The sequence below is a fragment of the Trachurus trachurus genome, assembly GCF_905171665.1.
Source record: "Trachurus trachurus genome assembly, chromosome: 5".
NCBI lineage: Eukaryota > Metazoa > Chordata > Actinopteri > Carangiformes > Carangidae > Trachurus > Trachurus trachurus.
Genome location: NC_139896.1, coordinates 20,623,240 through 20,641,989, shown reverse-complemented (window position 1 = coordinate 20,641,989; position 18,750 = coordinate 20,623,240). Strand labels below are relative to the sequence as shown.

Genomic DNA, 18,750 nt, shown 5'->3' with positions numbered 1-18,750 from the left:
ATAAGGGAGGTTTGAGTTCAAGCTTTCCAAGACCACTGACCAATCAGCGCAGAGTAAACTGAGGTTGAGTGTCGATTGCGCTGCTCGAAGAGATCCAGACAGCTAAATAATCATGCGTCCCTGTGAAACTATTATCACTGCTGTGATCCCACACACTCGTTTACTCTGAGGCATCTTGTTTACGGCTTGTTTCCCCCTCAGATGTTGGTGGTCTGCTGGTCAGAGACCACTCTGTTTTCACTGTGTCTCTCCGAGTGCTCACCTGCTCAGAGGAAACACAGATACCATCAAACAACAAATGAGTGCTGAGATGTGGGCGCTTCACTTCATTAAATCGGCAGGAAGGAAGTTTTTCTTTGGGGAAATTGCACCTGTCAGATTGAAGCTGACCTGGAGCGAATGACTCACCTCAGACTTTCATCTTCGTTCCAACCATTTCAGACTTAAATCATGAATTTAAACTTTCCTGAGCAGAACAGCTGGACTCATTGTTTTCCTTTGGCATAAAGCAGCATTAGAAACTGGCCAAGTCAGTTTACATGAGTAGTGTTTGCAGGTTAGTTTATTGAATAACAAAGGAGGGAATCACTAGAGGCCTCATGTTATGATATTATCACGATACTTTGGTCATGATACAATATTACTGGGATTTTAAACATTTTGTAATATCCTGAGTTTTGCAATAACATACTGTGGTTCAGTTTGGTTTATTCCCTTTTTGCAACTGCAAGTTATTGAAAACATCTGTTTATTTTATTTTAAGTTCTCAGTTTATTCATCTCACATGAAACATTTTTTATTCTTCTTAAAAAACTACTCTAGTCCTAAACACTTCAATTTGTGTTTTCAATGTACATAATAAAAGATCAATACTTGTCATCCCTGTATTGATTTATTATTGCCAAACAAAAGATCACAGTACTATGCTCAATTGATTATTTCCACCACCCCAACTGAAAACTGTTTTCAGCTGAATCAGGTCTTCAGCTCTCACTCACACATGGAGCCGGAGGAGAAACTGACAATTTTGCTTGTGCAGTTCCTTTATATATGATGACGCCAGTACAATTTTTGAAAAATATTTTGAATCAGTGAAAACCTTGGGTAACCTTCACAAAACTTTTGTTCACTAAATAAACAGTCCTTATGAAAACTGGAACAATGAGATCTGATTTGATGAAATCCCGAATAAGAGGGATAATGTTTCTTCACAATAACAAACCCTGGAGGCTCATTTATGTTCTGACTGTTAGTCACACTAACACGAGTGACTGAAGTTTTGAAACCTTTAGTTTCAACTGAGTCTGAGTGGCCTCAATAAAGAGCAGGAGGCCGAGGATAAAAAATACCATAACTGTCCTTTAATCTCTTTTCATTACTTCATAAAAAACAAGCATGTACTGTCTTTAGTTTTTATTTACATGCAATTTAGTTTTTTATTTACAGAAATCCTTGTGGTTTGGGTGAGTTGTGCCTTTAAGGCTTCACTCGAGGCTCCAGGTTCAACATCCACTTGATACTGACACTTACTGTCATGACTCAACCTCCCTGAGCCGCTCAGAGAGAAACACAGGCACCAAACCTCTCGGCCGTGTTTGTTTCCCCTCAACAGAAACACAAAGTGCCACGAGCAGATCAATAAACTGAGCATCCTGCAATACGCACAGAAACTCAGCGTACACAACATCACTCAGCAGTCTCTGCCCAGACGAGCTGTAAACACTTCCTCTCACTTGTTTGTTCATGTGGAGCAACTCGGACTGAAACACCCCCCCTCACACACAACCCCCACCCCCCACAACACGCTTCAATATTCTGTGTCCCTAACTCGTAATTACACAGAGATGCAGGGTTAAGGCCACATTTGATTGCGCCAGCAGATTCCAGCCGATTAATTACGTGTTATCTTAAAGTTAAGACTGGGCCTGAAGTGGATTTTCTGTTTTCTTTGCAATTCAGATGGTGCTGGCTTCCCCCAAACTGGGCCTGAGTGCTTTGACCCGGCTGCTCAGAGGGAAAGAGCAGCACTGGGCCAAGAGGAGAGATTCCTCTCTCAGGCTCACATAAACAAACACACAGAGCTGAAGCACTGAAAATACTCAACAGTAACAAGTAATGTAAAGTCTGAGTATCAGAGCTCATCCAAAAATACTGACATCGATACAACAACTTCATAAAGCCCCTCACAAACCTTCCATCTAAATGTTTTCACATATTTTCTCACAGAAGTGAAGATACGGATCGACTGTAAAACAGAGTGAAATTTAATTTTAAAAATATTTTTAAAGAATAAAACGTTTTCAGGAAAATGTGCCATTTCTTAGAAACAGAATTAGGAAAAATGTTGAATTAAATTAAAAACTGCTTTCAGCAGAGAAATAACTATCAGTTTCTCAGCAGCACTTCTATGCGGTCTGTTGAGTTTCACTACTCTGCTGCTCTTTACACGCATGATGAGTTCATGAGTGATGAGTTCATGAGTTTGTGAAAATTCACTATCAGTGGAGAGCTGATGTTAAAAATTGAATTTTCCTCAGCTAGCCTCAGCTAAAACAGACTCAGGTGTGTCTGACTTGGATGGCGTTGATATTGAGGTGAATCTGTTAAAGCCATGTGTGTTTCAATGTTGTTAAGTGACAAATACTGTAACTAAATAAATATCAGCCGAGACCAGATTTTCAATGAGCTGGATAAAGCGACGTCTCTGTTTCCTTTTGGTTCCATGTGAGACGTGTGAATCAGCTGTGTGATTCATCCTCCGGCCTGAATCCCGCTCACGCTGCTTATTTTTGATGCTGTAAAGGTCTCGGTGTGTTAAACTGTAAAAACAAACATGGGTGAGCTGACGATGTGCAGACTCAGATCCTGGTACAGTGAACTGACCGAACAGATGGTGTCAGGATCTTTCTAACTGTGGCTTCAGGTAATACCTGTAGCTGTGGTCCAAACAAGCAGCAGATAACCCAGTGGCGGCTGCAATGTGTTGCATGGTGATACATGTGTGACTGTTCCTGGATGTCTCTGCTGGATTCCTGCTAAATTTAGTCAGCTGGAGCAGGACAACTGCAGACGTTGCTGTGTAGGAGGACGTTTGGCTTGTCTGACTTGAATTTCCTTCTCAACACGAGCCAAAGTGACGATTTGGCTCGTTGGACCTCGATAGTGAAAGTGTCCAACACGTTTAATGAGAGCCGAGTCCAGCCAGATAAGTTCAGGAACAAGAGTCCAACCTGACCCTGCCAACACATGTGAAGGGAGAGAGCTGAAGAGGAGATGAAAACACTCAGCCTGTCCAGAGAGGGAAGAGCTGCAGAGTCTCACAGCTCTGATTGATCACTTCAGGTCCTAACGCTGATCAACAGTTACAAACTGGAACCTGGACTGAGAATTAAAGACAGACACGTAATGCTGATACAACGCGTGTTCACACCTTCTGTGTGAACACCGGGGCACACCTTCTGTGTGAACAGAGAGGTGACCTCGTCATTGTCTGACCTACCGAGACACATAAGTGACTAGGTGCTGCTCTGCAGACGTGTTCAAACCTTTTGTGTCATACAACAAAGATTGAAGCTGTTGACAACACCAGCAAGTAAATATCTGTTATGCTAATAACGTTACGTAGCTCTGTAGCAGTAGAAAAACTCCTTCAAATACTGAATATGTTCAATATCAGACCGACAATCTGTGATTTTGAACAGAAGCGATAGAACAGTCTGTGATAAATGTCTCTTTGAAACCTAAACCTTTGGGATTTGCTTTCATATAAATATACTGTTCAATGTAAACCAGTGTTGGTCGACTGAATCACATGTAGCAGTGAAACGCTGCACTGAAACAACATGGACATGGTGGGGTGGGGTGGGGGCACATCAAAGTAGAGGATGGTAAAGTGTCTGTATGGAGTTTGGAGTAAACACACGCCCATGTAAAGTGTCTGTGATTAAACTGATTAGAGTCACACGTGTTAGTAAAGACACGTCTGTTCCTGGAAGAATTACACACGTACAGTAAATAGTGTTTGATCCGCTAAAGAAACAACCAGCACCTGATACTCAGTAGTTTGACCATCCACCTAACAAACCTCATGCGTCTCACACTCGGTGCTGAAACCTCGGCTCCAACATATTTACGTGTTGCTGTTCACCTTCTGCACAACGTCAACCTAACACAACATTTTCTTTGGATCAGAGCATTGAGGACATTTTGAAAGCGGCGAATGTTTATCACAGGACCCCCAGAGGAAACCAAAGTAATGGCAAAATAATGGTTTCCAATCCCGCCCCAGTGTGTGTGCGTGGTTCTGTGTTTATGGGTGTGTAGCAGGCTGTGCATGTATTATGTCAAAGTGTTGCTGTGTGTGTTCAGTCATCTCAACTGGACATGTGTTCACACTGCAGGCAGCAGGTTTCAACCAGACTCAAGCATGGACCAGACCGCCTGATTATCAAATGCACTGGTGGCATGGAGTCCTCTCTGTTGTATTGTATTGTATTGTATTCTATTTGTACTGAGTTTAGCAGCAGTCCTAAGATAAAGTGTGTCCAAGCAAATCTCTGTCAGTACAATTAATAGTAAATAAATACTGATGTTGTGAGAGTTTGTATTAAGTTAAATCCAACCTTTATTCCCACATTGTACAGCCTACCCATGACACAATACATAAGTTTAGTGATGGGGCCATTCAACAATATTTTGTATTCTTCTGTTAAATATATCGTGAAATTCTAATGACGAAATTTGCTTTGACACACTTTAGCAAAATCAATATTCATACTGCCATATAGCTATAGACGCTCCTGAGTGTAAAAGTGCATTCACACCAACAAGTGTGATCATCACAACAGTAGTTTTTGATCTGAGACAACACTACAACATGATGTTGTGACTGCAATGACTGAAGAATCCACTTTGAAAACCAAATATCTTTGTTATTCCACTCAATCTTTCTGGTCAAAAACCTGGTGCGTACCCACAATGCAACTCTACCCCTATCAGTTGAGTCAGCCACGGGGCTGTATTGACTCTGTGGCAGCTGGTGAATCCTGGAGCCTGTTGCCAGTGTGTGTGTTATTAAGCTGCACACCATTACGTGATCACAGACACACAGACACCAGGTCTAAACCTAATTAAACACCTGGGAGATCTGTGGCTTCAACTCACACCTGTGACACCTACGCACTGATGTTTACTACATCTGTTCCCCTCCTGACACTGTGGTCCTTTTACTGTGTGGTTTCTGTAAGTAGGCCAGGATGATATTCAGTATCCCACTATATCACTTTGAATATTAAGTGTAAATCAACCCCAGGCTGCATTAGGTACCATTTCAGATAAAAAAAAAACATAGATGGGTAAAAACATGCCAGACTAGGATAATAAATCGTAATGACAGATTAGAAAAATGAAACAAGTTCATATGTACATTATCAACAATCAGTATTATTGACAGTAATAGAGTGCCCCAAAATAAAAATTTTGCTAAGGGCCCCATGGAGGCTTTGGCCGGCCCTCGATCTGACTCTAACTTCCTGTCCTTACAAAGTTTACTGAGAAAATAGTATCTTCACTAACTTTTACTCTTTATCCACAAGCCACCACTTCTGTTCTAATCTTTCAGGTCGTCTCTTTGGGGAATCAATAAAATTAGTTTTATCTTTTTTTTACATCATTATCTGCTATTTTCATAATTGGAGCTAATGAAAGTGGAATAAAATCACAGCTCGCTGCTCCTGGCATTGTCACACGGCACGTAGCTCTAAGTGGGCTGAATTAATGGCGGTAGCCTAAGCACTCGATGACAGGTTGAATAATCATTACAAACACAGACGGCACGTACTGTATTACTCCAAGAACACAAACACTGCGCACAGACGTCAGTGATGAAATATCAGTATCCATCTTGGGAGTTGGCAAGCGGCGTGTGTTTGTGTACGTACATGTGTGTATGTGTCGTTGATGGGCTTTTGTTTGTATACTATTACGAGTGGTGATTGATTTTCCCTGGTTTACGCACGTATTTGGCCAGAGGCAAATAAAAGCACTGTCGCCCTTCGTCCCACTCTTAACCATGATTAAATATCATAATCTCCATGTTTGACTTGGCCACCTGTCTTGGCAGCAGGGAGAGGTTTCGTCAAACATTTTCTTTATCCAGTTTAAAATGAAAATGATCAATTAAACGCTGACATCAGATCAGCCCAAAAGACTCAGAGATAAACGCTGAGGGGTTACAGCACGTCCACCTGAAGAAGCACAGACTTTTATAATATTCTGATGATGATCTTTGATCAATCTTTATTTGAAAAAGTGAAATAAACAATTAGGAATAAATAATAATAAATATAAAACCTTCAGTGAGTGTTTTGTACAGAGAAGTCTAAAGCATCATATCAGTTGTCTGGTGAAAGACGGTTTTAAGAGCCAATGGACTGTGCATTTGTTGTGTATGTATGTGTGTCTTTGCGAGTGAGTGAGTAAGAGAGAGAGAGAGAGAGAGAGAGACTGACAACACCAGAAACCCTATGTTATTTTGTTTCCCGCCATCCTTACATTCATAAGCTGAGAGTCTCTGTGTCAAACACAGCCCAAAATAAACTGAGTGTCTGAGCTGCTTCAACACAGAGGAAACGTTCTGTCTGTTCACGTCTGCTTTCTGCTTTTCCAGATGAGACTTAATCTCACAGCAAAGAATGAGCTTAATTAACCGCTAATCTGAGATCTGATGCACAAACACACTGTCCCTCCCTTTCTCTTTCAAACACACACACACACACACACTGATTCTTCATCAAGACTTCTCCTCATGTACACAAACACACACACACACAGTGCTCTGTCTCACAGGGCAGCAATGGGAAAGTTGCTGACTGTGGGTTTGTTTCTGCTCCAGCTGTTGAGCTGACAGCAGCATTTCTCTGGGAAAAACTAACTGACGAATGAACACAGTAAATACGGAGTTCCAAAGGGAACCACCACAGCTGATTAGAAAGGGACGCTGAGTGTGTGTGTGTGCGTTTTACTGGCCTAAATTCACAACGCAATGCAACACACTGGCGTTTGTTAGAGCACATACTGTGAATCCATCATGAGAGAGAGAGAGAGGCTGTATGAAAGTGTGCTTCACTTTGTTTTCGTACATGCATGTACAGTAATCATGGTCGTTCAATGCGCAATAGATCAGCTGATTAGAAGAAAAGTGTGTGTTTGTGTAACGTATCTCAGTATCTGGGTTTATTTAAACACTGTTACAGTAAAAAGTCTGAAAGATTTTAGGAAAATCAGTGCGACAAAAAGCAGCTGCAGAAATAACACCAACAATTATCTGAAATTATGTTATGGATTTCATCATGAGCAAGCCCACACACACATACACACACACACATTCACACACATACATGTGCACACACATGATGCACACAAACTGACTTTGTTCAGGAGAAATATGGTAAAATTTAACTTAACAAACATAAATTATAATACTTCTGGTCTGAGTTGGTCTCTGAGCCAACAAACCCCCTGTATCATCTTTTTCAACTGTGTGTGTGTCACAGTTGACATGTTAAACAGAGATTATGAGACTGTGGTCCATGTGATGTTCTGCAGGGCCCCCCTTCTTCCTCTGACAGTAACCCCACCCCCTTAATGGCCATAAATATGCAGACGACTGAACGTGACTGTGATCGCTGAACGTCCTCAGGTACCAAAGCTTCTCCTGGTTTCAGTTTCATCACCAGATGTTGAACCTGCTGCAGGGATTTGCTCCCACTCAGCCACAGGAGCATTAGTGAAGTCCAGCGCTGATGATGTTTGATAAGGTCTGGCTCGCGGTCGGCGTTCCAGTTCATCCCTGAGGTGCTGACTGGGGCTGAGGTCAGGGGCTCTGTACGCACCAAAATGGGGAAATCATTTCTTCTCGGGACCTGGCTCTGCGCACGGGGCACTGTCATGTTGAAAACTGTTGACACGAAGTTGGAAGAGCCCTGATGTCTGAGACCCGAGCATGTGGTGTATAGGTGTAACGGAGTTCAGTTTGCACCTGAACACACCGCTGCTGAGAAGTAGGTGATTCAAGTTGTCGGTTGATAAAGGACAAGTGTCACAAGTGTTTATGAAAGGAATAATATTTTAAGATAAGAAAAAACTTACGGAGTCTATTATGAAAAACTACATCTTCATACTGTATTAGATCCAGTCACTTCCTGTTTATCCACGGTCAGGGAAAATATGAAATATTCCTGTCAAATCTTTTGCGTAACTGCTGTGTGAAATCTTGAGTAAATGGCAGAAAAAAGTGCTTTGAGAGGTCACACTGACCTTTGACCTCCAGAATCTAATCAGTTCGTTCTCGAGTCCAAGCGAATGTTTGTGCTGCCAAATGTGAAGAGGTTCTGTTGAGGCGAAAATGAGACATCATGTTCACGAGAACGAGACAAATTGAAAGAAACAAGCCAATCAGCTCTGGCTTTCAGCAAAGTGCAGCAACAAAATGATAAATAATGCCCAGTTTCATTTCTCATTCATCCCCCTTGACTCACACCTCGCTCCGTGCAACAGGGGATCAAGGGTGCAGAGGTAGATTTAAACCGTAACATGTCCTCAGCATAAAAAAAAAGTTCAACTGCTTCTCCGCTGCTGGACCTCAGTTCATTTTGGATCAACTGCTGCATCAGACATGAAAATATGTAAAAAATGTTGGACTGTTGTCAAATCAGCAACAACAATGTAACACTAGTGAAAGTAACAAACAGCATACTAGATTTTTTTTTAAAAACTTAACTTTGAAGAATGGGTTCGTAATATATAGACACAAGATTAATGTGATATAAAATGATTGTTGTAATTTGATTTGGTGAAATATATCAATTTATGTGTCTCCTTGGTTGTTTGTGCAACCATTACACCAGTGTATTATGGGAAACACACAAAGTTGCAGCTTCATTTCTTCACGCCACTGGCTGTCTCTTCTCTGTCCCTGTCTTGTATTTCCTCTCACCTCCCTTTCCTCCTTTTATCTGAGTTGACTCGACCTCTCAGCCTCTTTGTTCCTCTATGATTTATGAGTTAACGGGCGACTTGTCTGATGTGTTGAACTGTGTCTTCCTCCGTTTCATCCTTTCATCTTCCTCCCTCTGTCCCTCACGGTGACTGACCTCCTCACACTGAGACACATTTTAATATTAATAGCTCAAACACTTTCTCCTCCGACTCCTCTATCTCCACCATCATCATCATCCTTATAGTAAACGCTGTTTTATCCCTCTCTGTAAATTACCACATGAATGTTGTGCCTTATTGTAAAAAGACGTTTCCAAATGTCTGAAAAATACATCTTCATTGAAAACCTCCGACCAGGAAATTCACTGATGTTTGAACACTTACATTTTGTTTACTGTTAACAGATTATTTTCTTTTTCAAATCCTGATCGTCAAGATGTTTCAAATGAAAAAAAGGTACAAAGGTAGACTGGGTTCAGCTTTTTTCTGGTTTCTTCAACGTAGAGATCCACCTTCAGAAGAGGCAAACCAGGCACATGATTAGTGGGCCCCTGGTGGCCCCTAACACTGTGCAGTCACTGCTGTTGCATCAAAACTTCCGCTCCGTAAATCTGTTTTAACATCAGGTGTTTGGTTTGAAGAAGATTGTTAAAGGTGTGAAGTTGCAGGAAACAGATTTTTCATCTGTTATGTGAAAATCAGTTTCTCTGCTGTTTTACTGAACTCTGGATTTTGTCTCTTTCTTTCTGTCCCTCTGTGTCTCCGTCAGCTCGTCTGAAGTGTGTCTCCAGCAGTCAGTCTGATTCAGGGTGTTGATAAAAAGTTCAGTAATCAGCTGCAGAGATACAGGAGGTCGACCTGGCTCCCACTAAAAAGAAAGTCCAGTAAAGCCGCAGTGTTTCCTCTTTATGGGGCAGTTTAAGTGTCCAGTAACCGGCCTGAAAAAGAGCCACATGTGGGCAGAGAGCAGCTGCAGAGATGAGAGACGCTGCTGCCCGAGATAACACGACAGGAGGCAAACGCACACACATACAATGTGAAATCATTTGCTAAGTTGCATGTCCGTAGCTCTATTTCCTATTAATGACTTCAGTTTCCTGAAAAAGAGCTAATTAGTTTATTTACTTTAGTATGAATCATCATGATATGCCCATTTTAGTGAATGATGCCTGTCTTAGTCACATTCAGAGAAATATACAGCACCCCCCCCCCCCCCCCCACACACACACACACACACACACACTCTCCCACTCATGACCACAGCCACTTCCCCTGCGACTGCACTTCCTGCATAAGTGTGTTTTTGATTTCCACTGTTCTAGCTTTCACATAATTTCATAGATGTTGTTTGATTATGTTGTGAAATGATTTTCTTTTTTTTCTCTATAATGCAATAAAATCAAACCTTAAAAGTCACTTTTGAGGTTTGCAGTGTGACCTTGTGACATCACAGCAGCAGATTCAGCCTCTGCAGATTCAGCAGCAGCACTTGCCTGTGAGACTCTGCTCTTTACATTATCAGATCATAAACCACGGCTGCTTAGCCTGCACACGCCAGTCAAACCTTTTTATGATCCTGTTTAAAACACCGCAACATACTCCCACCTCTCCACTCCAGCTCCTCATGAAACACAATAAAAAAGCCAAACATTCCCACCACTGGATCCAGTCCTCAGTCATCAGTCCCACCAGACTCCAGAGGGAATAAACTCAGAGAGAATCCCAGAAACTAAAACATATAAACTGCTCATGTCGACAAGCTCTAACATGAACATCAGAAGAAATGATTCAAAAATGCACAAGTAGAGATGACTGAGGTTTTATATCCCTCAAATTTATATGGTGACATGGCTGGAAAAGTGCTTAGTCATGAATGTGTGAAGAAAACAGACAAAGACCAGCAAATATATCAGTGACTATTAACCTTACTGCAGATATGTTGGTGCGTGCGTGTGTGTCGGCCAATAAGTTGCGAATAAACATGGAACAAAACTCCCAAATGAGGTTTGAGCTCTTTCAGATACTTCCAAGAAAAAAAAAACCCTCCAGTAAACTCCACTCTTCTGCCTCTTGTAAAATATTTCAGCTTCCTCCTCTGACCTCCAGGCCTTTTTCTGGTGGAGGTTCCTGAGGAATCATTCTGAAGCTTTTTGTTGCAGCTTATTGTTATGTGGTGCAAAACTTTTACAACATCTTTGGCCTTTTTTTTCAGCCGTCACTGTCGTCATGTTGCCGTGATAACAGCCTCTCACCTGTCCCTTCACAGCTGAGTTATCATGAACTAAAAATAAGAGAAGGGGATTAAAGCTACCCATGAAACCTCTGATAATCCAGCAGCAGGCCTTTTACTTTCACTGATGCATTCGACTCTGTCGTAAACTTCGCCTCTCTGTCCATTTTTCACCCAGCAGTTCACCTTTAATGATGCTTTCAAAGGCGGCATGCTGCAGCACACAGTCTGCAGCATGTTTAGACTGAAGCAGGCTGAGCAGCAGATAATGGCCGTCATTAGGCTGTTATTAGTGCTGTCAGTGGGCTCAGCTCACAGCTGTTTGATGTGTGGCTGTGGAGGATGATGGAGCACAGAGCGGCCCGACAGACCAGTTGTTCCTCCACGCTGAGGACGAGGTTTAACACTCCTCACTACAGTTTGTTATTCATCGACACACATCTGGGAATCTCTCACAAGCTTCTTGTCTTTTGCTCCTAAGACTTCCTGCACCTTCATCCCTCATCATCACCAGTGTCTTAGCTCCTCTGACACACCTTACTCCTGCAGATCCACTTCCTTTCCAGGTCTAAATCAGTTCCCTCTGTTCACAATCAATTCCATTAGACTCTTATTAGTTTCATTGGTCTAATTGTTAGATTTTCATTGGCTCCATTTGATTTTAATCTTGGGGTTTTTCCTCTGCTTCATTTTTTTAATTCCCATGCATCTCTTTAAATCTTTTCGTGTATTTTTCTCTTAGAGAGAAAAAAAACCTGCAACATGCAAGTTTTTGTGTTTTTTATTCTGCTCTATGTCTGAAAACACAGCAGTTAAGTTATAATGAAACAGTCACCAGCTACAGAGATTTTTGTGCCATGAACATGCTCATAAACATTAATGAGGCACATACAAACTCTTGAATTTATATTTCCTCAATATGAAAATTTATATTTCCAATAAAATGCAGGACGTTCTGTTCTCGGCTGATTTGTGACATGTGAGTTTTATTTCACGCTCCAGGACAAATCTAAAGCTGCTCAGCTTGAATTAAAGCGCGAGTCCTGTGTTGTCTCTCTCTCGCTCTCTCTCTTTAAAATCCACTTTTCTTCATCTTATCCTTTCAGGATTTTCTGAGTTGCCTATGTTTTTCTTTCTCTTTGTCTCTCTGCAGAGGGTAATAGTTGAAACAACCTCTGACCACATCAAAGCGCCGTATCGTTGCAGCAGGGGTCGATAGCCGCAGATGATGTGATCCGACCACAGTAGCTTTCCTGTCTCTCTCTGTCTCAGTCTCTAAGGCACAGGTCCATTTGAAGTCAGTCATTTGGCAGAAAGCTAAACAAGCCCCCTGTTAACGACCTCACTTACTGCTGTTTACAGACCCACTCTCTCAGAAACCACCAAACCGCTGCGGAGACCGCTCTGCCCCAGGAAACCAGAGCCCGACTGAGGCAGAGGTGAAACTTTCTCCTGTGTCACTGGCAGAGAAACAGACTGTGTAGTAATGTGCATATGGATATGATTGTACTGATATTGCAGCTGCAGAACGGCCACAAACATCAGCTCTTAAAAACCCCAACAGATAAAAACTCACTGTTGTACAGTCTGAGAGTCTGGACTTAATAAATAAAGAATAAAGTAGTTGATAAACTAAATTCAATATCACGGGAGAAATAATTATACAAGTTTTGTGCACAGATCCTGGGCCGTGAGGTCGATAAGACAAAGTTTCTTTTCCTAGGACTCTCCAGATGTAGATACACAATCATAATGCTGATAACAATGCTCAACAATTTTGTGCTGCATTTAATCTTCATTAAAAAAAATACTGTGATTTAAATTATGTTTCGATAAATTGTGCAAGAGGTTATTATACGTCATCTAAGCAGCATTTTGTCTTAAGGGGAGATTGCACACTGCAGTGACTCACCGACTCAGTGACGATGGTCCAGCTGGACTGAGACAAGCTGGTTTGCTGCACAGTTAATAACAGTGTTATCAAAATTGCACTTTCTGCCAAGTGCAACATACAAATCGCAGGAGCTGCAATTTTTTTCATGAAGGCAAAATGTGTCACAACATGGTTGTGCATTGTCAGCAACATCAGTGTTGTGTTGCTACAGAGACGCCCTGGACAACAAATTATATTCTCAAACATCACATCATCAGTTTAATATTTTCCAAATCACAATATTTTCCCATAATAGTTGCAAATAATATATTTTTTGCTTATTGTGCAGCCGTATTGTTTTATTTCAATAGAAGAAAAGAAGTGATTAGATGCAATGTTCACAACGTTTGTATGTATGTCTTAATCCTTGAAGTTAATTTCCATTCATTGTTTGGAGATGATATATTGTTATTACAACAGTTTGGATGGTGGCGTTCACCTGACGGGTCGGGTCAGTGTTCTGGTGCTGACGGACAGCGCCCGGGTCAGATCGCAGCTGCTTGGTTCACACTGTGGCTCAGTCCAAACACAGAGAGGTGAAGTTGAAGCTCCATCATCCCGACCAAAGTGAAGGACCCCGGCTTCAGCGTCTGATTTGTGACTTCCTGAGCTCTCAGAGAAAACATTTGCCACCATGTGACCAGATGAGAAACGCAAATATTGAGAAGAATTTGAACAAATAGAGTGAATCTACTGTGTGTGAGTCAAAGGGCTGAGGAGCGGGAGGCGTTACAGTAGCCTGACCTCGGACAGGAGACAGCTGTGGCTCCTCATCTCTCTGTAGTTACAACACTCATGTTGTGCTGTGCACAGCCTCCGCTCAAGTTACATCTAGATATCTCTGTTTATACATGTAGTATTGGTTTTCAACAAATTATAAATGAAACTTCATTGGTTCGCCTATCTACAGGATATGAATCTGCAACTTTTTGATAATCAAATGAATGTTTTTCTTTTGTTTTTTCATTTTTTGATTTCTGGCTGTTGTTCATAAGTGTAACATGTAGAGATGCTTGTTGGAAGTAATCAGCAGATTATTGTTGGATATGATTTTTTATATTGTTTGTGATGTGATTTATTGTTTATCTATTGTACTGTTGTTTTGATGCTACAGCTGTGGCTTTTACCTGCTTTAATGAAAGACAACAGCTTTGATTAGTCTGTGGTTTATGCCAGACTAACAAATACAATGTTACCCACACAGATTGGTTTATTGGGGATTTAATCCACTTTAACACAGAAAACACCTTAAAATGCTTTGCTGTGCCTGGGAGGGGGAGGTGAAAGAGGAGGAGGGAGGTGACATACTGAGATACTGAGACAAGAAAAAAAGGAGACACCGTTATCTTTTATCTGAATTAAATTAAAGCTCTGATGAGACGACGCTGACGTGGACGTAGTCTGAGGTTTTGGTGTCAGACAGATTAGATATTAATGGCTAACCCTGGGGGTGAAAGGTTAAAGGTCAGCTCCTCTCCTGCTGGGATGCTGCAGACTGCAGTGTGGGTGGTAACACATCAGCACACACACCTTTTGCCTTTCCACACTTTGGAGATTTTTTTTTGTCGCATGAACATTCAGTTGTGCTGTTTGTGGCCTTTGAATTACATGAACAAATTAATACGTTTCTCCTTTTTTTATTTTGATATTATCTGTTCCCACATGGAGCTGCAAGGAAAGCTTGTTCAATAAATCACTGAGATCATAAAATAAAACTGTCGCTACCATCTACTGTGTGATGTCATGGTGTTTTAATGTTTTTATGATGAAGAAAGAGTTTTCATTTTGAATTAACTTCTTTCTTCCTTGCTGCATCATCACCTCCCAAAGTGAAACTTTCACCGTGGCCTTTTTCAACACCACAGTAGCTAATATGTTCACTTAACTAATGGATCTTCAGGGTTTAGCACATATTAAACAGCCCAGTGAAATTATTTTGTCAGAGTCAAAGTTTGAGGTCGTCCAGTTACAGAACTTAATTTAATATAATTTACACACAACTTCCTGAAGCCAAGGCGGATTTACACCATGTTTAGAGAGCTGAATGAATGGGCTGTGAAGTCAGCATTCCTCCTGTAAGAGTTATGATTCATACGAGCTCCCACTTCTCAAACAGAAGCAATATTCTCACTCTTCTGTAACGTTTACATGATGCTAATGATGACGAATGGTGTCTCCCCCCCCCGACACACTCTCACTGACTCCTTTCAAAAATGTTTTCTTTCACTAATGTGATTTCATGGATCATCATCACCTGCTGCACAGAGACCACTTCAGTCTGCACATCAGCAGGAGCCTGAAGGTCCAACTACCAGGAGACGACAGAGGAAGTGCGCTGTGTGGACCAGAGACTACTGTGGTCCAACAACACTGACCACTGCTGTGGCATAGTGTGTTTGCTACATCATGGTATGAGAGACGACCCCACCCCCACCCCCACCCCCCGCTTCACAGGACCCCGACTGATGCCCGCAGCAAATCAACATGTTATTGTTTCTGAACAAAAACCAGGAGACAAACTGTCCTGAGATTGATTTTGAGGTCTGAAAAATGCAACTACAAGTTTACATTTAACTTGTCGACGGATTTTGATCATTACCTGACTGAGAGCAGAGGAGGAGTAGGAGGAGGAGGAGGAGGAGGATGTATGGTTGTTGTTTTGTTAGACTTTCTAATGTATAAGCAGTTGATTTACTATTTATCTTAAGTTATAAAATATTTACCAACACAGGAGATCGAGGCTGATGCCTGTTCTGCACATGTTTTTAAATAAACCCGTTCTTCCCTTTACATCTTGGGAGTATGATTTGTTGTCCAGGGTGTCTCTGTGGCAACACAACACAACACAGCACAGCACTTGGCTATATTGCAATTTCAATTACATTTTGAAAGATTGTGCCATCTTAAGTCAAACTTGTCCGTCCTAAATCACACATTTTAATCGTGGCAGTTAACGGTTAATGGTCTGTTTATAAGCTTTGGCTGTTGGTTGGAGAAAAAAATTCAAAGCAGCATCCCTACTGTGAATCTTCTTTCACAATGTGAGTCCAGTATGACTAAACCTTAAATCACAGTACTAATAACAGGATCACAGCCACAGAGCTGCCTCTCTGCTCATTAGCTCAACTCATGAAATGTTGGTGTTTTGTCTTCACAGCTTTCATGATCTGCAGAGGATGAATCCAACTGACTTTGGTGATTTGATTCCTATTGTCATGGGGAGAAGAGAGATTATATTACTCCTATTAGGAATGATGTATCGCTCCATCCGTTAGAAAATGACACTCCTGGCCGTCATCAGACATCAGTTTCAGTTTAAATTTGCTTAAAACTCATGAATGATACTGCACTCCTATACAACTTGTTCAACTGATGACTTTATGCAGCAAGAATTTTCTGGAGGACATGGATCAACAGGGTTTTTCAGCCGTGTGTGTTCTGCAGTGTTAAGTCGGAGCTGCAGCGAAACAGATGGAAGAATTATAGTTTGTTAGGAGGAAACACTCACTGCTTTTCTCCTGATTGAAACCAGCTGCCACTCATCCAGTCAGAGCTCAACACTTTGATCTCCCACACATCAACAAGCGCACACACAAAAGCACACGCACACACACACATCACCTTTAAAGACGCAGACTTGCATTCATTTCCTGGAAACCCACTCTAACCATAACCACTACTTGCAGAACCTTAACCTTTACCCATAACATCAACAACTGACCCATGAACCAGTGTTTTCCCAGTTGAGGACACGGCTTTTGCCTCCAGTTGGACGAACTATTTCTGATTATCTGGTCTCTACACTGACATTTGTCCCCAAAAGAAGCACAAACGCACACATACGTACTGTGCAGACATCTGAAGCTGCAGCTAATGGAGTCTGTGTTGAAAGAATCCTGAGTCACGGCTCTCATCTGTGTCCTGGGCAGAGCATCCATCTACAGCATGTTGCAACACACACATGTAAGTCATATCAATACTCCAACACACTCTCTCCAGTTCAGCCATTAATCAGTGCCTGTCCCCCCCCACACACACACTTCCTCCACATCTAACTGCTGCAGCCTGAGGCTTGTTCTGCTGGTGTCGTATGAAACGCACAAGTAGAAAAGTCGACACTGTCTGTACTGAATTTTACCATGTTGGTCTGAAAACAGGTTCTTGGCACCAAAACATTCACAAGTGCTTCCCTTTACCCTCAACGCAGACACAAAAAGCTGGTTGGGCAGAGAGTGTGCGTTGTTTTTCCTTTGACTAGTGTCGACCTGCTCCTATGATCTACGGTCTCCGTAGACAGGAAATAAGAAGCGTGTTGGTGTCTTACCTTCTGCAGCCACTGCGTGTTGTTCTCCATCGTGTTCTCCAGGCGCTGCAGCTTCAGAGTCGACCAGTCGCTGTCCGTTGGCGGCGAGTCTCTTTGCACGACACTCGTCCGGCCGCGGGAGCCACCGTACTGTTCGGTCTGCGGCTGCGATCCTCCGGCCTGGCATGCGTCCAGCTCAGGGAGGATGAAGGTGTAGCTGCACTGGCCATGTTGGATGCGGTGGTACCTCTTTTTCTTCTCTGCACCACCTCCTCCTCCTCCTCCTCCTCCTCCTCCTCCTCCTCTCCTCTGGCTTCTTCCAGCTCCTCCTCGTTCCGTGGTTGTGACACCGGCTGACTCAGCGACAGCCGACAGGGTCCAGAGCAGCAGGAGGATGAGTGACCACCGGCTGAGGTTTCTTCCCTGCATGACGCTTCTTTTATATCAAAGTGTTTTCTCTCAAGTGTGAAGAGGGTCAAGAGAAGCTCGCTCACGCTTTGACCCCAATTCTCTTATGAAAACATGTGTGTGCGCAGGCTGCGTGCACAAGCCTTTGCAACTTCCACTCAGTCCATCAGGTCTGATGCTGCACTGTCTCTTTGGCTTCTTCTCTTCAATTTCAGGAGATCACACACACACAGGCAGACAACAACACCTGAGGTGCTCAATGCTTTGGATCCATCTTCTTTCTTCTTTCTTCTCCTTCTCACCTCTGTGGGTCTACGTTTGGTTTTCTGTGGTCGTGGTCGTCTTACTGATGATGGTTCATCAGGTTGGATCTATTGGCTTGACCCTGGAGGTCTTTTATGGTTTTCTTGAAACTCAGTCCTGTCCTCAGTGAACCAGGTGCAGGTCCAGACCCCCTCGGGAGAACAGGGATGGAGGGAAAGCTGAGAAGAAGAGATTTAAAAGAGATGTTAAAAGGCCAAGCTGGGACATGAGATTTAAAGCATGTAAAATGAAAGATGGCTCTCAATCCTCAAATGTCCTGGAATAAAAAAACAGAGAAGAGAGGAAAAATAGAATATTTTTTTTCTTCCCATCCTCTCCTGGTGGCTCTAGTTTCAGAAGTGGCCGTAGAGAAATACTTCTGCCCCCTTCTTATCTGGGGCTGGCTGAGAAAAGGAGGAATGAGTGAGGGAGGGAAGAGGGGGAGGAGGAGAGATGGAGAAGAAGAGGGAGGAGTGGAGGGACAGGAGACCTGAGGGAGGTCTATTAGCGTACCCTCTCTATTTGTGGGCTAGGAGAAGGAAAAGAAAGGCAGCAGCGAGGAAGGAAGGAAGGAAG

General features: G+C 42.4%; 1 protein-coding gene across 1 annotated transcript in view; it reads right to left on the bottom strand.

Annotated features, from left to right (window-relative positions):
* Window positions 1-17,892, bottom strand: part of angpt4 (angiopoietin 4) — a gene marked incomplete at both ends in the record, with an annotated part of 39,255 nt that extends 21,363 nt beyond the window's left edge. Inside the window, one exon of the mRNA XM_083971577.1 lies at window positions 17,485-17,892. Within this exon, the coding sequence (XP_083827703.1) occupies window positions 17,485-17,892 (408 nt within the window). The remainder of the gene's footprint in view (window positions 1-17,484) is intronic.
* Between the last annotated feature and the right edge of the window lie 858 nt (window positions 17,893-18,750).